Here is a 24,064-nt window from a genome sequence, read left to right on the forward strand (position 1 = left end):
TAGGAATATGATTGCAGATGCGCTAAAGTATATCCATAAAAGCCCAAAATTGAGGTGCTACATGTCCAACAAAGTACTACAACGGGGTGGCTTGTAACAGAAATTTATTGCCTCAGCTCTAGAAGCTGTAAGACCAAAATTAAGGTGCCAGCAGGGCCGTCTGTGCTCCCTCTGAAACCTGTCGGGGAGTCCTTCCTTACCTCTTCCTAGTTTCTGGTAGCCCCAGGCATTCCTTGCATGTGGCTGTAACTCCCATCTCTACCTCCTGTGTTCTTGTGGTGGTCTCCCTCTGTGTGTTTCCCTTTTTGTAAATAAGGACACCAGTCATTGGATCAGGGCCCACCCTACTGACCTCATTGTAACTTGATTACCTCTGTAAAGACTATATTTCCCAATAAGGCCACATTCTGAGCTACTGGAGATTAGGACTTCAAAATACCTTTTTGTGGGGAACACAAACCGATTACAGTCTGCCCTGTGGCCTCTGAAAATTCATATTTTTCCCAGGTACCGAATACTTCCACCCCAGCCCAACTTCCCCCAAAGTCTTAATCGTTCCAGCGTCAACTCTTAAGTCCAGTATTTCATCTAAACCACATCAACTCAGATGTCATCATCTAAATTATCCAAATCAATTATGGGTAAGAGGTATGATTCATGCTGGAGCAAAATTCCTTTCCATCTGTGAACCTGTGAAACCAGACTGGTTATCTGCTTCCAAAGCACAGTGGTGGGGCAGGCAGAGAGGATAGACACTTTCATTCCAGAAGGGAGATGTCAGAAGGAAAAAAGGGACACAAGTCCCAAGCAGGTCTGAAATCTAGCAGGGCACATTTGATTAGATTTTAAGACTTGAGAAGAATCCTCACTGGCTCCGTGCCCTGTCTTAAGGAACTTACTGGGGTAGTTGCACTGCCCCCTCAGAACCAAGAAGGTGGCCCAGAGTCAGTGGACCTGCACCCTGGCCTGTCTCTTCTGGGCCTATGGTGGCAACAGCAGCCCTGCTGGCATCTGAACTGCCCTCAAATCGTTCTTCCCTTTTCTTTAAGGATAACACATTTGCAGCCGAAAAGCTCTATCCTTTTCCTGCCTGTAGAATACCTGATGTCTACCAGCCTTTCTTCATTTTGTCCCATCTCTGTCCCCTTCCAAGTGGTCAGGGTTTTAGTTGATTGGATCCACAAGTCACAAGCCTAATCTCTTTAGCAAATGGTTGTCCAGCCACACCCTTGGTGTTTTCTTCAGAGCATCCTTTCTAGTTATTTGCCAAATGGATAGGCTGAGAACTTTCCAAATCTTCAAATTCTGGCTCCTTTTTGCTTAACAATTCCTTCTTCAATTTATCGTTTTCGTCTCACATTTAAACTTAGCAGCAAGGAGAAACCAGGCCACACCTTCAACCTTTGCTTACAAATGTCAGCTTATCCAAATCTTATCCAAGTTCATCACTTAACAAGTTCTCCTTTCCACCCAACAGAAGCAGTTCAGCCAAATTCTCTGCCACTTTATAACAAGAATCATCTTTCCTCTAGTTTCCAATAACATAATGCTCATTTCCATCTGAGCACTCAGCACAATCACCTTTAATGTCCATGTTTCTACCACCCATCTCTTCAAGGCACTATAGGCTTCCTCTACCGTGCATTGCAAAATTCTAGCCTCTACCCATTACCTGATTTCAAAGACATGTCCACATTTTGGGGTATTTATTGCAGCACTTCCCTTTACCAAAATCTGTACTAGCCAAGGTTCTCAGAGAGGCAGAACTTGTGGGTCACAGTCTGGAGGCACAATTCCTTTTTCCTTCAGAAACTTCTCTTTGCTCTTAAGGCCTTCGACTGGTTGGATGGGACCTGCCCACATTATTGAGCAAATTCTGCTTTAGTTAAGTCTACTAATTGCAAATGCTCATTGCATCTAAAAAAAAAAAAAAAAGACCTTAGTAGCAACATCTAGACTGTGTTTGACCAAACAACTGGATACCATAGCCTAGACAATTGACGCATAAAATGAACCATAGCAGGGATTGAGCAAAAAAATTGTAGTATATCTGTACAATGGAACTCTTCATCATGTATTATCGACTGAAAGAAAGCAAGTTACACAAGATGTATAGTTTGATCCCACTTTTTGTTTAAAAATAGCTAGAAAAAATATTGAGAGAATATATATGTCACTCAAATGATGGTTATTACTTTACTTATCTGTAATTTAAAAACTTTTATGATAAATGTGGGTGTTTTTGTTTTGTACAAAATACTTTCCACCCTCCCAGCTTTATTGAGATATAATTGACGTAAAACATTGCATGTAAGTTTCAGATGTACAAAGTGTTGACTTGATACACTTACATATTGCAATATGATAACCACCGTAGCATTATCCATCACATAATTACCATTTCTTTTTTTGTGATGAGAAGATTAAGATCTAGTCTCAGCAACTTCCAAGTATTTATTTATTACAGGTTGTTGTTTTTTTAATGTGGACCATTTTTAAAGTCTTTATTGAATTTGTTACAACAGTGCTTCTGTTTTATGTTTTTGGTTTTTTGGCCCTGAGGCATGTGGGATCTTAGCTCCCTGACCAGGGATCCAACACACCTCATCCCCTGCATTGGAAAGCGAAGTCTTAACCACTGGACCACCAGGGAAGTTCCCGTCTTACAAATATTTAATACAGTGTTATTAAGTACAATCACCATCCTGTACACTAGATCCCCAGAACTTATTCATCTTCTGACTGGAAGTTTTACTCTTTGATCAACATCTCCCCATTTCTTCCCACCCCCAACCCCTGGTAACCACCACTCTACTCTCTGTTTCTATGAGTTCAGAGTTTTTTAGACTCTGCATATGAGTAATATCATACAGGATTTGTCACCAATGGCAGGATTTCCTTCTTTCTCATTGCCGCATAATATTCCATTGTATATTTAAACCGAATATTCTTTATCCATTCATCCATTGACACACACTGAGGTTGTTTCCATACCTTGGCTATAGTGAATAATGCTGCAATAAACATGGGAGTGCAGACATCTCCTTGAGACCCTGTTTTTATTTCCTTTGGATATATACCCAGAAGTGGGATTGCTGGATCATATGGTTGTTCTACTTTTAATTTTTTGAGGAACCTCCATACTGTTCTCCATAGTGACTGTATCAATTTACATTCCCACCAACAGTGTAGGAGGGTTCCCTTTTCTCCACACCCTCTCCAGCATTTGTTATTTGTAGACTTCTAAAAAAAAATTATTGGAGTATAGTTGATTTATGACGTTGTGTTTGTTCCTACTGTACAACAAAGTGAATCAGTTATACATATACCCACTTTTTTAGATTCTTTTCCCATATAGGTCATTACAGAGTACTGAGTAGAGTTCCCTGTACTAGACAGTAGGTCCTTGTTAGTTATCTGTTTTACATATAGTAGTGTGTATGTGTCAATCCCAATCTCCCAGTTATCCCTCCCCCCTGCCCCTTTCACCTCTGGTAACCATAAGTTTGTTTTTTTAAATTTGCACCTCTATATCTTTTTTGTAAGTAAGTTCATTTGTACCCTTTTTTAGATTCCAAATATAAGCAATATCATATGACATTTATTTTTCTCTGTCTGACATTTCGCTCAGTATGACAATCTCTGGGTCCATCCATGTTGCTGCAAATGGCATTATTTCATTCTTTTTATGGCTGAGTAATATTCCATTGTATATATGTACCACATCTTCTTTATCCATTCCTCTCTTGATGGACATATAGGTTGCTTTCATGTCTTGATTATTGTAAATAGTGCTGCAATGAACGTTGGGGTGCATGTATCTTTTTGAATTATTGTTTTCTCTGAATATATGCTTAGGAGTGGGATTGCTGGATGATATAGTAGCTCTTTTTTCAGTTTTTAAGGAACCTCCATACTATCCTCCATAGTGGTTGTACAAATATACATTCCCACCAACAGTGCAAGAGGGTTCCCTTTTCTCCACACCCTCTCCAGCATTTATTGTTTGTAGATTTTTTGATGATGGCCATTCTGACTGGTGTGAGGTGATATCCCATTGTAGTTTTGATTTGCATTTCTCTAGTAATTAGTGGTGTTGAGCATCTTTTCATGTGCCTCTCGGCCATCTGTAGATCTTCTTTGAAGAAATGTCTATTTAGATCTTTTGCCCATTTTTTGATTGGGTTATTTGTTTTTTTTTGATATTGAGCTGCATGAGCTGTTTGTATATTTTGGAGATTAATCCCTTGTTGGCTGATTTCATTTGCAAATATTTTCTCCCATTCTATGGGTTGTCTTTTCATTTTGCTTATGGTTTCCTTTGCTGTGCAAAGGCTTTTATGTTTAATTAGGTCCCATTTGTTTATTTTTGTTTTCTATTTTCATTACTCTAGGAGGTGGATCCAAAAAGATCTTGCTGCAATTTATGTCAGAAAGTGTTCTGCCTATGTTTTCCTCTAAGAGTTTTATAGTATCTGGTCTTACATTTAGCTCTTTAATCCATTTTGAGTTTATTTTTGTGTGTGTTGTTAGGTATTGTTCTAATTTCATTCCTTTACATGTAGCTGTCCAGTTTGCCCAGCACCACTTATTGAAGAGACTGTCTTTTCTCCATTGTATTTTCTTGCCTCCTTTGTCATACATTGGGTGACCATAGGTGCGTGGGTTTATCTCTGGACTTTCTATCCTGTTCCATTGATCTGTATTTCTGGTTTTGTGCCAGTAAATTACTGTTGGAGAGGAGCGAGTGACCAAAGGAACCATAACTGATTTAATGAGCCATTCACAGTTTCACTGTAGCAGCCATGCATACTTAGACAGGCATGGTTTAATCTTTGAGACAAGCATGTGCTACTGGCATGACCAACCGGGTATGTTATTTGTAGACATTTTAGTGATGGCCATTCTGTGGTGTGAGGTGGTACCTCACTGTAGTTTTGATTTATATTTCTCTAATAATTAGTGATGTTGAGCATTATTCATGTGCCTATTGGCCATCTGTATATCTTCTTTAGAGAAGTGTCTATTTAGGTCTTCTGCCCATTTTCTGATTGGGTTGTTTGTTTTTTTGTTATTGATGGACACAGGAATCCCTTTCCTCCACATCCTTGCCAGCATTTTTTACACTTTGTCTTCTTGATAAGCCATTCTGACCTGTGTGAGGTGATATCTCACTGAGGTTTTTGATTTGCATTTCCTTGATGATTAGTGATGTTGAACATCTTTTCATGTATCCTTTGGCCATTTTTAGGTCTTCTTTGAAAAAAAGGCCTTTACAGTTCCTCTGCCCATTTTTAAATTGACATTTTTTTTGTATTGGATTGTATGAGTTATTTATATATTTTGGATATTAACCCCTTATCAGATATATGGTTTACAAATATTTTCTCCCATTCTGTAGGCTGCCTTTTCATTTTGTTGTCGTCCTTTTGCTGCACAGATTTTTACTTTGTTATAGTCCCACTTATTTATTTTTGCCTTTGTTTCTTGTGTTTTTGGTGTCATATCCAAAATGTTGCCAAGACCAATGTCAAGGAGCTTTTCCTTGTTTTTTTCTAAGAGTTATATGGTTTCATGTCTTTTATTTAAGTCTTTAATCCATTTTGAGTTAATTTTTGGGAGTGGTATAAGATAGGGGTTCAATTTCATTCTTCAGCATGTGGTTATCCAGTTTTCCCAACAAAATTTATTAACGAGACTAACCTTTCCCTATTGAGTATTCTTGTCAAGTGTCAGTTCACAAAATATCTTCTTAATTATGAAAAGGTCAGATTAGTCATTCTTCCTCATCAAATCCTTCAGTAACATTAACCAGGTTTGGCAATTAGAGCTTAATCAAAAGCCATATGTTTAAGGCCATTATTTCTTTTCTCTCTCTCCTTTTTTTTGGCTGTGCCATGCGGCTTGCAGAATCTTAATTCCCCAACCAGGGATCGACCCTGTGCTCTGTGGAAGCGTGGAGTCCTAACCACCAGAAAGCCAGGGAATACCCAAGGCCATTATTTTTATTTCTTAGAATTTGCCTTAAAAAAAATTCAAGATGTAGTTAGAGATTAATTGCCAATGATACTCATTGCAGAGCTATTTACAATGGGATAACCTGGAACTATTCCAATGCCCCCAAATTAGGGTTTGACTAAATAATGATATTACCATACAACAGAAAATTAAGTAGTCCTTAAACATTCATTTTAGTGAGAGGTGAACAAAGCTTATGTTAGAAGGATATAAAATTAAATGTCCAGGTGACATCTTCTTGGTATTAAAAATACCTACTCACAGGAAAAAAGCCTGCAAGAAAATAAACCAAAATATAGATCGCTAGGGGTAGTGTTATGTATGATTTAAATAAGCTTCACCATGCTTTTCTCTGTTTTCCGAGATTTTCACACAGCATGCATTACTTTAATCAGAGGGAAAATATAAAAATGCAAAAGTCAGTTTTAACGGTGTGGTTCCTCCATTACCTGAGGAAGTGAAATTCATTTAGAGCAGGGAACAAAGCTTCAATTTACTGAAGGCCATTTAGCTGAGAGCTGATCTCTACATTGCAAATTTTGTGGCTGAGTCTTGGTCTTCAATTTGCTCAGCTGATCAGCAGCATCTAACACAGTAGATCACTCCCTCCACCTTGAAATGAAATGAATGAAAGGACTTCCAGGATTCCCGATTTTCCTGTCTCACTGACTGTTCTTCAACTGGTGTTGCCCAATTCTCCATCTTCCAGCCTCTTCACTGTGAAATGTTCCTAGACGTTCTCTTTACCTACATTCATTCCCTAGGTAACCTCAATCAGTTCTATAGATTCAATACCATAGATATAATGGCAATTCCCAAGCTTATATTTCTAGGTCCCTTGTTGGATGGAACTTCAGACTTCCATCCAACTGCCTGCTTGACACTTCCTTTGATCATGTAATAGGCTACTTCTGTGAATTGCATCCTTCCCCAAATTCATACATTGAAGTCTTAACCCTCAATGTGACTGTATTTGAAGACAGAGCTTGTGAGGGGGTGATAAAAGTTAAATGAGGTCATAAGGATGGGGCCCTAATTTGACAAAGCTGGTACCCTTATGTGAAGAAAAGACACCAGAGAGCTTGCCATTCCCTCAGTCCCCATGTGAGGACATAGCAAGAAGGTGGCTGGCTGTGAGCCAGGAAGAGAGCAGGACCTTCAACTTGGACTTCCAGCCTCCAGAATTGTGAGAAAATAAGTTTCATTGTTAAAGTCACATAGTCTGTGGTGTTTTGTTATGGCACTCGGACAGGCTAACATAGCCACTTGTATTAAATACATCCAAAACCAGTGTTCAAATCCGTACTTTCCGAGGAGAGGACGCTGCCGAGTTCTGGGAGCCGCCCACACAGATTGTTTCCTTCAGGTGTTTCGAGGTCTGGGGAAAGGTGCAGTGCAGCAGGGACCCATACTTCCTGGAAGGACAGTGCAGATCTTGGCCAACGGTGAAATCGTGCAGGATGACGAACTCCGCGTGAGGACCACTACCCAACCTTGCAGTAGCACCCCTTAACAGAGACTTTGAGCGGGGGTCCTGGCCCTCACCAGCAGCAGGCTGGGTGCTGCTCAGTCCCCCTTATTAAAAAAAAACAAAAACCTGTACCTTCCCTGAGGTACATCATTTTTGCAATTGCTCAGATCAAAAACATTGCAGTTTTCCTTTATTCCTCTCTCTCACCTTCCATATCTAGTCAGCAAATCGTGTGCTATCTTCAAAATATATTCAGAATGGAACCACTGTTCATCACCTTTACCCCAACACCCTAATAATAAAGCCAGTTATTTCTCAACTGGAGCGCTGCAATAGCTGCCCTTGACCTTGCAAAGTTCATCTTCAACACAGCAGCCAGTGCAGAGTGATCCTTTAATACGAAATCAGATTGTCATTTCTCTGCTCAAACCTCTCCAGTAGCTTCTCGTTTCATAATAAAATCCAAAGTTTTTGCAATGACCTACACAGCTCTACATTAGTTGTTCTCAGAGTTGAGCAGCACAGTCTTCTGGAGGGCAGGATGGTTGCGCCTGCCTGCAAAATTTTATGACTTAGATATTTTGCGTTTGTGCCTTTCCGATCAGTTTTAACTAGTTTCCATATAATGTCGATGCAGCCAGGGGACCCCATTTTGAGAATCACTGCTCTCTACGTCCTGTACCGTCTCCCACCTCTTACAGCCATACTGCTCCCCCTCTCAGCTCCCCTTAAACGCCAAACCTGTGTCCGCCGGCCCCTAGACCTACACTGCTCCTTCCTGGTATTTACATAGGACATTATCTCACTTTCATGACCTTTTTCTCAAATAACACCCCTTCAGCGAGATATTCTGGGACAGCACTGCCTGCCATTCTGGGCTCTGTTTTATTTCTTCCTTAGAGCGCTTAACACATTTGTTTACGACCGACGTCTCTCTGTTCCAAGAGGCCAACGCCTTCGCTCTGTTCACTATCCTGCCCCAGGGGCTAAAACAACAGTGCCTGGACGATCGTTAACAGGTACTGAAAAAATACTTCACTGACTAGGAGAAAAATGGGGAGAAAGGGCCTGCACCCGGGTACAGTCAGCAGACCCCTCAGCTGCGGGCTCAACCACCGACGCGTCGCCCGAGCGCCCAGAGGCGGGACTTCCTGTGCGGTGGCCGGAAGAACTTCCGGTGTGAACCGGAAGTTCCACAGAGTGCCGTCTCCGGGGTTCCTCGGCGGTACGGGTTGGCTGCTGCGGACGCCGACATGGGCAAAAGGGACCGGGCGGACCGCGGTGAGACGTGGCGTAGGCGCGTTTCGGGGCTGCCTGCACCTGCCGTCCCTATCATCCTGTGTGGTAGCTGCTCAGGGTTTCTCGGCGGCGGTCGACCCCAGAGTCGCTCGCGGTCGTCACATACTGTCCCGACAGGCCGCTGGGCGGGGGTGCGACCCCGGACCTCCGGGCAGCCCTGACCTCCGGGCAGCCCTGCCCCCCGGGCTGGGTGGGCAGCGTTTGAGGGAGAGGACGCCTGCGGCGCGCAGTGGCTCTGGGCTAGGGGTGCTTGGCGCTGGGGAAGTCCGGCTGCAGCCAGGTTCCCCCGACCTGCGGCTAGTCGGTGCTGGGGGAACGCAAGGCTCCTGCGGGGCTCACTTCTGTGTCCGTATCTGCAGAGAAGAAGAAGTCCAAGAAGCGGCACTACGAGGATGAGGAAGACGATGAAGACGACGCCCCTGGGAACGACTCTCAGGAAGCGGTTCCCTCGGCGGCCGGGAAGCAGGTGGATGAGTCCAGCACCAAAGTGGATGAGTATGGAGCCAAGGACTACAGGCTGCAGATGCCGCTGAAGGACGACCACACCTCCAGGCCCCTCTGGGTGGTAAGCACGCCTCAGCCGGGACCGGGCCCAAGAGTGGGTGCGGCCCAAATGGGAACGCGGGATCGTGAGCTTTGCTTCAGAGCCCACTGGCAGCGAGCTTTCATTGTCATAGGCAGTTTGAAACAGCCGAGATAGCAATGAGCATCTGCTAGCACACATGTGCTGGCTAGACTTGGGCTTCCTTCCTCCCTAACCCCTCCTTTTGCTCCCCTTTCCCTCTCCAGTTCTGCCACATGTTTGGAAACAACTTTTATCTAAAGAATAAATGGCATTTATTATGTAACATTTTAATTCCCCATTAAAAAAAACCTAATGAGACATATATTTGCTAGGCAGCTTTTTTGCTCAACTTGAAGTAATTAATGTTGTCCATTCATTTGAAATCTAGCCAGAAGGATAGCCAGTAAGGTGGGCTTTTCCTGTGAAGAATCGTGAGAGGCAGCTACTGACTTTGGAAACCTTTTCTTCTATTCTCTCTACTCCTTGTATCCGATTCAAGTAGCAGGACCCACAGTTGGCTGAAGATGTGCTTACAAAAATATTCCTGGTGTTGGCTAGCTTTAGATCACTTTCTGGGCAGCTTATCCTTTCTAGATGGTGATGTGGGAAAGAGTCTCATCGTCTCTGCAACTCATTAGTTTCCTTGTCTGTTGTGTCCATTTGGTGTTTCTCAGGCTCCTGATGGCCACATCTTCTTAGAAGCCTTCTCTCCAGTTTACAAATATGCTCAAGACTTCCTGGTGGCTATTGCAGAGCCGGTGTGCCGACCAACCCACGTGCACGAGTACAAACTAACTGCCTACTCCCTGTACGCGGCTGTCAGCGTTGGGCTGCAAACTAGTGACATCACTGAGTACCTCAGGAAGCTCAGCAAGACGGGAGTCCCTGATGGAATTATTCAGTTTATTAAGGCAAGTGGGGGCTAAGGCTGGCTCTTTTGCCCTCCTTCGTAACGTAGTGATAGTGGGGACAGGTGCTGTACATTGTTAACTTGTAGCAGTCATGAAAATGCCATTCAGATCCAGTGTGGGGAGCATAGTAACCGATTACCCCAGCTGCTACTCCTCTGGATCCAGCATTGTGTTTTGCTGAGGGCAGACTTCCCATGAGCTGCTCTTAGCCAGTGGGGGCTAACACAGCAGGGTTACTAATTCAGGCCCATTCTGGCCTGGGTTATTTGGGAGTATAGCCCGAAGTGAATGGTGTTACGGACTGAATTGTGCCCCCTCCAGAATTCGTGTGTTGAGGACCTAACCCGTAATGTGACTGTATTTGGGGTAAGGATATAATTAGAGTTAAACGTGGTTATAAGAGTGGGGCCAACAGGATGAGTGTCCTTATAAGAAGAGACACCAGAAGGCGTGTGTGCTCTCTTTCTCTCTTCATTTGTGCAAGGAAGATGTAACGTGAGCATAGAGCAAGAAGGTAGCCCCCTAGAAGCCAGGAAGAGAGCATTCACTGGAAACGAAATGGCTGGCATCATGGTCCTGGACTTCTAGAAATAAGTTTCTGTCGTTAAACAACTCAGTCTGTGGTGTTCTATACGGTAACCTGAGCAAGTTAGTACAGATGATAAACTCCATCTAAGTTTGCATACCTGCACGAGACCGCTAGTCAACAACTTCCATGAGGAAAAGTCAAAAAGGACTTCAAAGTTTGAAGTGGATAGGGTTCTATGTGACGAGCACTTGAACCTGCTTGGGTTTGTTCTGAGAGAGAGTGAATACCATTAAAAAGAGATGGACAGTGGCTTTCGTTGTCCTCGGCTGATCTACAGGGAATTAGATTCAGACCCCCAGATCTGAAGTGGCAGAAGATGAGTGCCACAGGCATCCAGTACAGTAATGAAGCCAATCTTAGAGAAGCTGGCAGGAGCCCTGGAGAGAGTTCTCCTTTCTTCTGATGTGAAAGGGTGCCCTGGGAGAAGGGCTTGCACCTTGTAGAATGAGCCTATTTCAGTACCCTGGCTGTTCTCAGTCTTGGTTGGGAGCTGCCTGTGGGAATGTGAGTGTTGGTTAGTGCAGTGGTGTATGCAGAAGGGCAGCAGTGGAGGCGGCAGCAGCCTGAGATCTGAATTGTGAATTTTCGTGGCTACTGTATAATCTCTGCTGCATTCCATCCTAAAGATTTTTGGGAACCTGGAAGGATTTTCTACATCAAGAGGCTTACATCTAGTTGGGGAGATAGGAACATTGGTGAGGAGGCCAGAGACTTCACATTTAATTTACGCAGGTCACAATTAGTGGACACATAACTACCAGCTTTGTGCTGGGATCTGTGGTAGTACTGGTACAATGAGATGAACTCCTGGATTAGGATGGGGCTCTGGGAATGGAAAAGAAAGGGAAAAAGAAAATAAAAGAAAGATTCTAAGCAGCATTTTTTAGATTAAGGGATGTGCATCAGGATTAGCCAGGCAAGAGGAAGGTTTTGCCCTCAAAAAGTAGGAGCTAATAGAAAAGCTCAATTTAGGCAGATCTACCCCCTTTAGGATTGCACATTGGATTTTCCTAAAGTAAAATGAACTCTTCACTTGTTTGATAGGTAGTAAGATGTGCCCAGTAATGAACGAGTTCTCAGTGAGGTGCATATTGCTAATTTTGCCTGTATGGTGTTGTCACTTCTTGCAGTTATGTACTGTCAGCTATGGGAAAGTCAAGCTGGTCCTGAAGCACAACAGGTAAGGGGTTCTGTGACAGGCCCATCCAAGGCACGTTCACCCTCTGCATATCAGGTGGCAAGGAGCTAACACTTGTGGACTGTCTGCTCTGCACTAACACCTACTCCCCCAAGTAAGGGGCTAAAAGGAAAAAGTGAAGTGATGTGGCCAAAACCGGAAATTCATTCACTGATCACTGTATTCCCCTGAACAGTGGAGCTGGGGTTCAGATCCCTGCTAGTTTGTCTTCACAATGGGGCTTTGCCTGCAACCCTCGTGTGTTATGTCATGGCCAGTAGCTCATATCTCAGATTTGGCAAAGGGTTGGGGGAGGGTGAGGGTGGAGAGAGGCCTTAGGCCGCTATCTCCAGATCATCTTATGAGTGAGCAGTGGAACCTTCTGAAAATGGTGTACTGGTCAGTATGCACCTCCTTCCTCCCTTCTTACAGGTACTTTGTTGAAAGTTCTCACCCTGATGTCATCCAGCATCTTCTCCAGGATCCCATGATCCGGGAATGCCGCCTGAGGAACTCTGAGGGGGAGGCAACCGAGCTCATCACAGAGACTTTCACAAGCAAATCTGCTGTATGTGGCCTCCTGGGTCACCCTTGGGGGTGCACGCATTTAGGACTTTAATTCTCTCAGGTGCTTTTAGGCCAGCATTTGCAGTCTAGTAGTCCCTGTTTTCTTGCAGCTTTGTTGCTTGGTAACAGTAGGGTTAAATGTTCTGTGCAAGTCCAGATCCTGCCTCTCTCTTTCAGATCGCTAAGAGTGCTGAGGGCAGCGGTGGGCCATCCACTTCCCGGGTGACAGATCCACAGGGTAAATCTGACATCCCCACGGACCTCTTTGACTTTTATGAGCAAATGGACAAGGATGAGGAGGAAGAAGAAGAGACACAGACAGTATCTTTTGAAGTCAAGCAGGTTAGTGAACGTACCCCTCCTGGTTGCTTCTCTAAGCCTGTGTCAGAAGCTGGTTCAGCCCTTCATGGACTGTTTGTAGCCTGTGTGAGAGGAAGGAATCCCCATCTGTCCCCAGATTTTGGTGTCTGTGCACTGCACCACCATTCTTCCTGATGGAGTTAGATCTGAGTGTCCTGTTTTTTAGGCTGGGGGGTCAGTGTTCACAAGTTCCTGGGGAGATGTGAGAAACAGTGCCTGGGGGGCATTTTTGGTGGCTGATTGGATTTAATTTTGTCCATGTCCTTAGTTTGGGGCCCTTAGTCTGTGCTTTAAGCTGGCTCTCATCAAGCAAGATCTGAAATTTAAAAGTCTAGCTAACCTTTTTTTTTTTTTTTTTTTCTTTAAATTATTAGGCTCCTTAGAATGTGTGCTGTTTGTGAGCACACTTTGGAGTTAACAGGATTATAAAACCTTCATGCTCACTTTCCAGGAAATGATTGAGGAACTCCAGAAACGTTGCATCCACCTGGAGTACCCTCTGTTAGCAGAATACGACTTCCGGAATGATTCTGTCAACCCTGACATCAACGTTGACCTGAAACCCACAGCTGTCCTTAGACCTTATCAGGAGAAGAGCTTGCGGAAGATGTTTGGGAATGGGCGTGCACGTTCCGGGGTCATCGTCCTTCCTTGTGGTGAGTGATGCCTGAGTGAAGAAGATGGCTAGGCTGCTCTGTCCGGATCTGCCTTACGCTCTCCCTGAGGGCCTTCCTCTAAATCCCAGCTGGTCAGGGAACAGCCAGTGTCACATGGCTCCCTGATTCATGACTTGACGAATACTTGCGTGCCTGCTCTGTGCAGGGCCCTGACCTCCACGCTGGGCATGTAATGGTGGATAGAACAACACTCCTGACCTCATGGAGCTCATTGTGGTGGGGTAGCTCAGACAGTGAACCAATCAGCTAAGCAGTGTATAAAGTCTTGGGCAGTGAGGAAGGATGGTGTTGTGGGAAAGGGCTAGTTTACATCCTGGGCTTAGAGTTCCTCACACTCAGTCTTGTAAGTTGTGTGTACTTGGAGGCTCCCTAGCACAGAAACTTTGTTTGGTCCTGGACTGCTTATTACAGTGTGCACATCCAAGAAGGGGCTGTGGCAGCCCCCTTGGCGCCCATCTAACATCATTTGTCCTAAGTCGTGTCAGGTCTGGCCTAGGTTCTTGGCCAGAGGTCACAGTAGGCTCAGCTGGTGGCCTACCCCATACTCAAGAAGGCAGACTCTCTAGGGGAGGGGCAGGCACCTTCAGTTTTTTGTTTTTTTTTTTAAAGCCTCATGGGTTATTTTGATGCACACCCCTGGTAAAGGAAGAATTGCTGTTTCAAGGAATAGCTTGATTTTTAAACTTGATCTTCACACAGTAGGTGGTAGTAAACTCAGAAGCCCCTGGAGTTTCACCTTCCTCTGTCTTTGCCAGTAGCAGCGTACGTACCGCATTCCCAAGTGCTCAGCCCAGTTTGTTGTGTCATCATAGTAGCCGTCTTTTACTGAGTCCCTCCTGAGGTAGTCTGGGTGTTGGACACACTGTACCCCAGCAGCACTGCTGTCCCAGGGCCTTGGGTGACTTACCGCTCAGCTTTAGTTTTCCCATGTTTAAAATGGCAATAATAGGAGTGTCTCTTACCTATGGTTTATTTTCACAAATGTTGTTTTTCAACATTTAAATGAGATGCATGTAGAGTGCTTTAATAGGGCCTGGCGCTTGTGTCTTTTCATTCTCACGTTTGTGTGTGGTGTGTGTGCCTCCTTTTTCTAAAGAAGGAAACAGGTTTGGAGCAGTAAGCACCTCAACAGTGTCAGCCGCGAGGATTATTACAAATGATTTTGGCCAGATTGGTGGGCTGACAAGTCCTTCTGTCTGTCCCTGTCCCTCATTTCAACCCGGCCTTGGGTAGGATTGCCCTTTGGTTTCTCGTAGGTGCTGGGAAGTCCTTGGTTGGCGTGACAGCTGCGTGCACAGTCAGAAAACGCTGCCTGGTGCTGGGCAACTCAGCTGTGTCTGTGGAGCAGTGGAAAGCCCAGTTTAAGATGTGGTCCACCATCGACGACAGCCAGATCTGCCGCTTTACCTCCGACGCCAAGGACAAGCCCATAGGCTGCTCCATTGCCATCAGCACCTACTCCATGCTGGGCCACACCACCAAAAGGTCCTGGGAGGCCGAGCGGGTGATGGAGTGGCTCAAAACTCAGGAGTGGGGCCTCATGATCCTGGACGAAGTACACACCATACCAGGTAAGCAGGCTGAGAGCTGGGATGCCTACTCATCGTAGAGACAGGTTGATTTCCATGAGCATGGGTGGGTGGGGTGGGGTGGGGCTTAGTGGTAGGTGGGTGTACACACTGGCAGCTTCCTTAGTCACTGGCCCAGAGTAGTCATCTAGAAAGTGGTATTTTCTTCCATCCTCCCTCTCAACTGTTGCACCTCAGCTTACCCGTAACCCATTTTTTTCTTTTCGGTCCTGCAAAAACTAGACTGAGAGCACAAAAACGTCCTTGCAATATTTGTTTTATTTGAGGACTAAATTATTGTTCCTTAATATGTTATAGAAGTCCAAGTATTGCCGGCAGTCCTTTTAAACAGCCATATTGACATAATTTATAAACCGTAAAATCTACCCATCGTAAGTACACGATTCAGGATTTTTAGTAAAATGGAGTTGGTGCGACCATCACCATGACCCGGTTTTAGAACATCGTCCTCATACTCACTTACCATCGGTGTTTCCATCCTTAGCCGCAGGCAGTCACTGAATTGCTTTCTGTTTCTAGAGACATGCCTTTTCTGGAAATACATTCACAGAATCACATAATATGTATTTTCTTTATCTGACTTCTTTCACTTCACACAGTAGTTTGCCCACGTTGTAATACGTACCAGTGCTGTGTTCCTTTTATTACTGAATAGCATTCCGGGCAAACCTTTCTTTTTTTTTTTTTAAAGAAGATGTTGGGGGTAGGAGTTTATTAATTAATTAATTTAATTTTGCTGTGTTGGGTCTTGGTTTCTGTGCGAGGGATTTCTCTAGTTGTGGCAGGCGGGGGCCACTCTTCATCGCGGTGCGCGGGCCTCTCACTGTCGCGGCCTCTCTTGTTGCGGAGCACAGGCTCCAGACGCGCAGGCTCAGTAGTTGTGGCTCACGGGCCTTGTTGCTCCGCGGCATGTGGGATCCTCCCAGACCAGGGCTCGAACCCGTGTCCCCTGCATTAGCAGGCAGATTCTCAACCACTGCGCCACCAGGGAAACCCAGGCAAACCTTTCTTGATAAAACAAGTTAATGGGTAGCCCTGATCAATTACGAAGTGTAAATTAGAGATTACTCTGAAGTAAATGAAATCAGAGGCATTTTCACATAGAGTATTCAAAACATTGTCAAAATGGCCTTTCTATCTGTTTTTTTCTGTGTAATGAGAGCTCCTCCAACACCTCTGGATGTCTGAAAACACCGAGAGATGTTCATAGCAAGCCAGGTAGGGATGAGAGGGGTCTCTCGGGTAGAAGGAAGCAGTCCTGAGGTGGGGAAGTAGTACTTGCATGGCCTGACAATACTGTAGCCCTGCAGCTGGAGGGGAACGTGGAGGAGAGCGGTCAAAGCTGAGGTCGGAGAGGCGTTGGAGCCAATCCTGTAGGACCTGAAGGAGGTCTTTGGCTTGCACTCTGGGTGAGAAGCCATTTGAGGGATTTGAGCTGGGGGTGACATTATCTGACTTAAAGTTATAAAAATATCACCCTGGCTGCTGTGCTCAGAAGAGACTGCAGGAAGCAAGGGTGGAGAGCAGCTAGGTAGGTTAGTTGGTGGAATCTCAACATGAGGCTTGGACCAGTAAGAATAAAGGTAAACTGATTCTGGTTATGTTGTGAAGGTTAAGTGGGCTGGTTAGATGTGGTTCTGAAAGAAAGAGGAATCAAGGATGACTGTCAGCTTTTGGCCTGAGCCGTCAGAAGGGTGGAGTGGGTGTTGGGATGGGGAAGACTCTAGAAGGTGCAGGTTTGGAGAGAGAAGATCAGGAGTTAGGCCGTAGACATGTTAATTTGATTGCTGTTACAGTCAGGCAAAGGCAGAAATGTTAGAGAACGGGCAAAAGACATGAACAGATTTTCACTCAAGAGACTATACAGACGCCAGTAAGCATTTGAAAGACGTTCTGCAGCGTTAGTCCCCAGGGAAATGCAGGTTAAAGCCACGATGAGATGCCACTACAGACCTATTAGAGTGGCTAAAATAAAAAATATTGACAGTACCAAGTACTGACAAGAGTGCAGATCAGCTGGAACTGGCATACGTGGCCAGAGGAAGTGCAAAATGTACAGTCACTCTGGGGAGATTTGGCAGTTTATTAGAAAATTACCATATAGACCCAGCAGTCCCACTCTGGGCATCTATTCTAGAGAAATGAAAACTTAGGTTCACACAAAAACCTGTGCATGAATGTTTATAGAAGCAGCTCTGGTCGTAATCTCCGAAACCTAGAAAACAACGGAAATGACTGTCAGTGAGTGGCTGGATGGACAAGCTGGCCCCTCAACTGCTGGGACGCTCCGTGGAAAGGAGTCTCAGAGGCTTGGTGCTGAGTGAAATCAGCCAGTCCCAAGAGGTTACAGAGTGTGTGATGCCTTTGGTAGGACATTCTTGAAAAGACAAAACTGTAGTGACGGAGAACAGATGGGTGGGTGCCGGGGTGGGGCGGGGAGGGTATGACTGGACAGGGAGAGCACGAGGCAGCTTTTGGGGTCATGGATTGGTTCGTCTCCCGAGTATGATGGTGGTGATGGCTACGCGAGTCTGTACACGTATGAACATGTGTAGAACGACTCTCACCCACCCACCCTCAGAAGAAGTGCAGTTTACTGTGTGATATTTAAAAACTAAACCAAGAGAAAAAAAAAACCTTTAAGGAGAGGATTGGTATTGGGTCTGGCTGGATTGGGAATTGGTGATCTAGAGAAACATCTTTTGTAAACGACTTTGGAATTGCTTTGTAGCAGTTTAGTTGAAGCCTGTGTTTGAAGCGTGGGGATGTTTGAGGCCTTCTGCCGGAGGATATATTTAGCATACGTTGGTGTTCCTCTTTAACTTGGGCCCCAGGTCTTAGAGGGTGGCACCCAGGCTTGGCGTTGGTTATCTGGTGATGAGGATATAGAGGTGTACCCCACACAGTTCACTAGGTGTGTCTGTCTCTCCTCTGGTTCATTGGAGCAGTTTGCCTCTGTTTAGGTAGAAGAGTGAAACCAAACTGCTCTAAAGGATTTTGCATTCAGGTCTAATAAGCCCTATGGCCATGCTCACTGGGCCAGAGAGCAGATGTTAAATAGGGAATTCTAGCAAATCAGAGTAAGATTCTGCCATAAACATTTATCATTTGGACTAGGTAGAATGGTAAATCTTTGAGATTTATCCCAGAAGATAAAGATTGTTGTGTTCTTTTATAGATCTTCCAAAAGGAGGCCTATTAAGTCATTGTAGTAATAAGAAATTCTTATTACAGTACTTGCATATATTAGGTGTTTCCTGCATGCAAGGCACTGTGCCACTTTCATTATTTTAACAAGTATTTATTGAGAACCCATTAAGTACCAGGCACTCTGCTTGGCACCGGAGACAAAGTGGGAGAGACAGTCAGAGAATCACACAAATAAATGTCAAATGACAACCGCGACATAATGTCTGGTGAAACAAGCCCCGCACGTGCAAAGTACGTACTGTGATTCCATTTACATGAACTTCAGACCGGAGGCAGACCTCCTCTCTGATGACTAAAGTTGGATCGGGGTTCCCTTGAGGGAGAGTGCTGGTGTTGACCAGAGGGGTCAGAGGCGAGGCTTCTGGGTGCTGAGAACACTCCCATCATCTGGGTGGTTCCACCGGTATGTACCTGTGTAAAAATTCATGGAGCCATGCACATCGTTGTATGTGAGTTCTTCCCCCGTGACAGCTGTTATGGCTGTGAGAGAACGTAGCAGTGGGACGTGACTCGTTTGCAGGGCCGATGCCTCGGGGAAGGCTTGTTTCTGGCTGCAGAGTGTCCAGGCAGGGTCCCCGCGTTGTGCTTCCCTCGGGTTGATGCAGTCCCCGGGCCGCCCCAATGCTGCCTCCCTGGAGCCCACAGTAGCTTGGGGTCTCCACTGCCTTGGCTGCCATGTCCTTCTGACGTGGGGAACCTGGTCTGGGGTCCTTGGCTGCCCTTTTTGGAGCCGGCACAGTCCTTGGACATAAGCCTGACCCTGGTTTTTTGTTTGTTTTCCAGGGGTGTGTGCAAGCTGTGTTAGGCTTCAGTGTGTGAAACCGTGAGACCTGGGCACTTACTGGGGTTAGACAGCCCTTTGTTATTTTACTGTTCTTATGTTTTTGGTTTGTATTTTGGTGACGTCTGCCCTTCTTTCCCTCGGATTTTTAGGTCTATTTCTTTTTTTTTTTTTAATCTGGCCGTAACACAGTGGCTTGTGGATCTCAGTTCCCTGACCAGGGATTGAACCCCGGCCCTTAGCCGTGAAAGCATGGAGTCCTTACCACTGGACAGCCAGGGAATTCCCAGGTCTATTTCTGAAGTATCACTAACCTTGCCTTTAATTGGATATAAGATAAGCATGACTTCAACGTTTTTACCTTTCTTCATAGTGTTAAGAATTTTTAAAAGGTGAGCCTGTGGAAACCCATAAATTGAGTTTTTAAAAATGAATATCTTGTACCCTTTTAGTGTTTATTTAATTTAATTTGATACCTCAGAAAGAATTATAACATTCAAGCGAAAGGAAGGCAAAGGACGTTGCTGGTTGACCAGAATGAATGTAATTGGAAGAGTGTAGAGAGGGATGTTTCCTAAGGTGGGAGAGGTGCCTGGGGTTTCATCTCTCCCTTGTTTCTTCCTGGTTTCTGAGAGGGTGGTGGGAAGTGGAGCTCCTTTCATTCCTCTGGTCCTCCAGATACCCCACCATCTTCCCGGTAACCGAGGTACAGGCCTCAGGGTGAACCAGTTCCTTGCATGATTCAGAGCTCAGTGGCATTTTAAGTGTAGGTCATGTTTCAGATTGCCGTTTGTGCTCTTGATAGCCGAGCTGTTGTGAGGGGAGTGCTGGGGTTCCCTAGCTTAGGGCTTCCTCCAGGTCATCTCCCTCTCTTGTTCTCCTTTTCACCCTTCTTTTGGACAGGTCTAAAAGTGGAGATTAAGCAGTCGCACCTAATCATTCTTGTCTAGAGCCAGGTTCCTGTGATCCAGAAGCCCGGGGGTCAGCCGTGCAGTGTCCTGGGCCAGTATTAGGTCGAGGCTGTCTTTGGTACTTTGAGCGTTTAAAAAAGTGACAGCGTGAATGCGCCGATTGTTTCCCCAGCCAAGATGTTCCGACGGGTGCTCACCATTGTGCAGGCCCACTGCAAACTGGGCTTGACTGCAACCCTCGTCCGGGAAGATGACAAAATTGTCGACTTAAATTTTCTGATTGGGCCCAAGCTCTATGAAGCCAACTGGATGGAGCTGCAGAACAACGGCTACATCGCCAAAGTCCAGTGCGCTGAGGTAGCTGTCCCCTTCCTGGCACGGTCCCTGGGGGAGGGAAATGGATCAGGTCGATTCCTCGTGGGCAGGTACACAGGTCAGGACCTCAGCAAAAGTGCTGCTGCCTCGTGCAGTACCCTCAGCCCCCCGTGGGGTGGGCAGTCTCCCGCGATTTCACAGATGTGTGAAGCAGGATCACTTGTCCACGGGCACACAGGAAGTGGTCAGGTCAGGAGGCTAATCCAGGCTGGCTTGGCGTTTCATCCTCTTTGGGAGTGAGCACCTCAGGGTACTCCTGCCCACCCTCACCCCGGAGGGATTCTTGCTGGTCCTGCGTGGGCAACCCACAGGCCACCCCCAGCCTGTTGGTTTTGATGCCCCCAGAAGGCACATGTGACCTTGATTATTTTATTTCTTAAAACCCATTTTCCCTATATTCTGTGATGAATACCTGCACAGGTATGTGTTTAAAATACATGTTCAAAGAAAGGTAAGTCTTCTCAGAAGGAACAGCAACAGAAATCCTTTCTGGCACCTTAAAATGACTGTCACTCAGTGGCTAGAGTAGGGTGGGCTGTGTCCTCAGAGGGCAGACTTGGGCCTCTCGGGTGAAGGTGAGTGTGAGGAAGCTGTGCAGGTGGACTTGCTCTGTCGAGAAGCTTCCTTACCCTTTGGTTACATCTTCGTAATCAGCACCCACCTTACACAGCATTGTCAGAACTTTTGAGGCTCCTGTTCCTCTCTAGTTGCATCTCCCCTCCCCCTGCCAGGGTAACCGCTGTCTTGGAGCTTAGGTTTGTCACCTTGCTTTTCTTTATTATTTTACTTCCTATGTATAATTCCCAAAACGTTCATTGTTTAGCTTTACCTTTTAAAAAATCTTTATGTATATGCAAATAGAATCAGGTTATATGTGTTGTTGTATGACTTCTGTCTTTTGCTTAGTATTTTTTTCTTTGCATAATGCATTATTTTTTTAATGATACATGTAGCTGTAGTTTATTAGTTTTAATTCCTCTGTAGTATTCCATTGGACAAATATACCACAATTTGATAGCTAATGGAATATTACACAGAAGTAAAAATAAAATCTTTTCTAACGTCGACAGATGTTTGGGTTGCTAAGTTGTTTTTTTTCACAGCCTTGTCGAGGTCTAGTTTATGTTCCATAGCATTCATCTGTTGTAAGAAAATAGTGTGATTTATAACTTTTGTGATTTTAGTAAATATAAAGAGTTGTGCAGCTATGCCCCCAATCCAGTTTTAGAGAATCTCCCCCATCCCCAAAAGTTCCCTTGTGCCCATTAGCAAGGCCCTGCTTCTAGTCCCAACCCTAGGCGGACACTGTCTCTGAATTTGGAGCTGTTTTTTTGTTGTTATGACAGTATTGCTGCATGTATTTTTTGTACCTGTTTCCTGTGTCAGACGTTTTCTAAAGCAGTGTTCACACTGTGGACTGTGACCACATAGTAGATGGTGACATCACTTCGGTGCGTCATGGTCAGGATAGAATAGAATCTATCAGAATGCATAATATGTATTAAAGGTATATATTGTTTCCTAAGACTGTGTTTGTGTGTGGGAATGTTAAGTTTATGACATAAACTGGTCCAAGTTTGAAGGCCACTGCTGTGGCAGGTGCACCTAGAAGTAGCATTGCTGGGTCAAGGGCTTTCCGGATGCTCACTTCACTAGTCATGTGGAAAACTCTGTTTCCCAAAGTGGTTGCACCAGTTAACACTCTCGTCCAGGGTGAGTGAGCTAGCTCCACATCTCCAGCACCTAATATGGAAATGTCTTCTTTTAATTTTTACAGACCTGATAAGTGTGAAATGGTATCTTTTTATGGTCTTAATTTGTGTTTTCCTGTTTACTGATGACGTTGAGTATCTTTTCATATGTTCATTGGCCACTTGTGTTTCATATTCTGGGAAATGCATGATTTTAAAGATTTTACTGTGAAAAAAGAATTGCTTTGGTTGTGAAGAACTAGAAATTCTAAAGGGGTCATAATAGGATATGTCCCAGAGAGAATCAGAAAAGGTAACGACAGCAAAACTTAGATTTGAGCTCAGCACAGAGTTTGACATGTAACCATGTCAGCTAATTCTGCAGTGGTGGCAGCATGAAGAAGTGGTCTGTGGCGATCACACAGAAGTGGCGCTGGTTGCAACCAAAAGCTCAGTCTGCCAGTGTAGGCTATGGCTTGTTCCAGTGCAAAGCTCCTGGAGGGTCTGTACACAGCCTTGAGACCTTTAGTCATGGCACTTCAGTGTACTTGCCCGAGCTTCCTTTAGTTTGTCAACAGCCAAGCACAGGGCTTAGCAGAGAGGAGGCCCTCAGGAATGTTACTGTCATTATTTAGATGCTCAAATTGTCTCAGATGTGACCAGTGGGACTACATTCAAGCTAGTTTCTATGACCATTTGACATGTTCCCATCAGACTTTGAGCACTTCCTTGCTTTCTGGCACAGTAAGATATTTCCGGCTCATCTGGTACTTTCCCTGCCCTGGCCCTGGAATCAGCCATTTCACCATGGAGCCCTTTTAGCAGAGAATGTAATTTAAAAGCCAAGATCTGGGTGCTGGTGTGTTCATTACTCCTGGGATGTCATTGCTAGGCTAACCCAACAGACAGAGCTGGCAAGTGTGTGTGCAGTTCTCTGTAGCAGTGCTGTGTGTGGAGGTGTGATCTAAATGGGAGGGATTGTTTGCACCACTGGCTGGGAATCTGATTTTCTTCACTTGGAGCTGGTGTGAGAATAATTCCCTGGATATTGATGCATTTTAAAATCTCTGTTATTAGCATGTGAGAGTATCCTGGTTCAACACTGGGTATTAGGTTTTGTTTTGTGGTGTGTGTGTGTGTGTGTGTTTACAATATTACTGAGATATAATTCACATACCACTGGTTGTGTCTTGATTTGTTTTAAAGCTAATTTGCTGAAGTTCCCAGTTGTATGATGCTTAAACTTGCATACTGACCCCTGATTCTTATTGTATCACAGGTTTGGTGCCCGATGTCTCCTGAGTTTTACCGGGAGTATGTGGCAATCAAAACCAAGAAACGAATCTTGCTGTACACCATGAACCCCAACAAATTCAGAGCTTGCCAGTTTCTGATCAAGTTTCATGAAAGGAGGAATGACAAGATTATTGTTTTTGCTGACAACGTGTTTGCTCTGAAGGAATATGCCATTCGACTGAACAAGTAAGAATTGGAAAGTTAGAGCAGCCTCCAAAGCCAGTTCAGCTTCCCCATGTGAGAGTATAGAAGGTGCCTGTTTTCTTCTCGAAGCTCTCAGGAACTTCTTAGTATATGAAGGTCTAGTTCTGTGGTCCCAGGGACCAGGTGAGACAAAAGGGCAGGTGGTCAGAGTCATTGGTTAGAGTGCATGGGAACGGGGGCCTGGTCACTCTGAGCTGAGGGAGCGGGGGCTAGAGTTGTGATGATGTGGAGCTGGGCTCCAAAGGTGGGCACGGCTTGGCATCTGCAGTTTCAGGCTCAGTGGGTACTCTGGCCAGAGATGAGATCACACTGTATTTGGTCAGGGGCCAGGAAGGCAAGGTTTGGCCCAGCATCTAGAAAGAACTTCTTAGGA

At 45.1% G+C, this 24,064-nt stretch overlaps 2 protein-coding genes across 2 annotated transcripts in view; one reads left to right on the forward strand and one right to left on the reverse strand.

The window, feature by feature from the left end:
• Positions 1-24,064, reverse strand: part of GPR17 (G protein-coupled receptor 17) — a 397,229-nt gene that overhangs the window by 356,526 nt on the left and 16,639 nt on the right. The gene's annotated exons all lie outside the window — the stretch shown is intronic.
• ERCC3 (ERCC excision repair 3, TFIIH core complex helicase subunit) overlaps positions 8,672-24,064 on the forward strand; it is a 37,159-nt gene continuing 21,766 nt past the window's right edge. Inside the window, exons 1-10 of the mRNA XM_004276859.4 lie at positions 8,672-8,770; positions 9,148-9,353; positions 10,028-10,264; positions 11,984-12,033; positions 12,463-12,598; positions 12,775-12,939; positions 13,409-13,613; positions 14,891-15,205; positions 20,298-20,482; positions 23,471-23,673. Of these exons, the coding sequence (XP_004276907.1) occupies positions 8,743-8,770; positions 9,148-9,353; positions 10,028-10,264; positions 11,984-12,033; positions 12,463-12,598; positions 12,775-12,939; positions 13,409-13,613; positions 14,891-15,205; positions 20,298-20,482; positions 23,471-23,673 (1,730 nt within the window). The 5' untranslated portion in view covers positions 8,672-8,742. The remainder of the gene's footprint in view (positions 8,771-9,147; positions 9,354-10,027; positions 10,265-11,983; positions 12,034-12,462; positions 12,599-12,774; positions 12,940-13,408; positions 13,614-14,890; positions 15,206-20,297; positions 20,483-23,470; positions 23,674-24,064) is intronic.

This window comes from Orcinus orca, chromosome 7 (assembly GCF_937001465.1).
Source record: "Orcinus orca chromosome 7, mOrcOrc1.1, whole genome shotgun sequence".
Classification (NCBI taxonomy): domain Eukaryota; kingdom Metazoa; phylum Chordata; class Mammalia; order Artiodactyla; family Delphinidae; genus Orcinus; species Orcinus orca.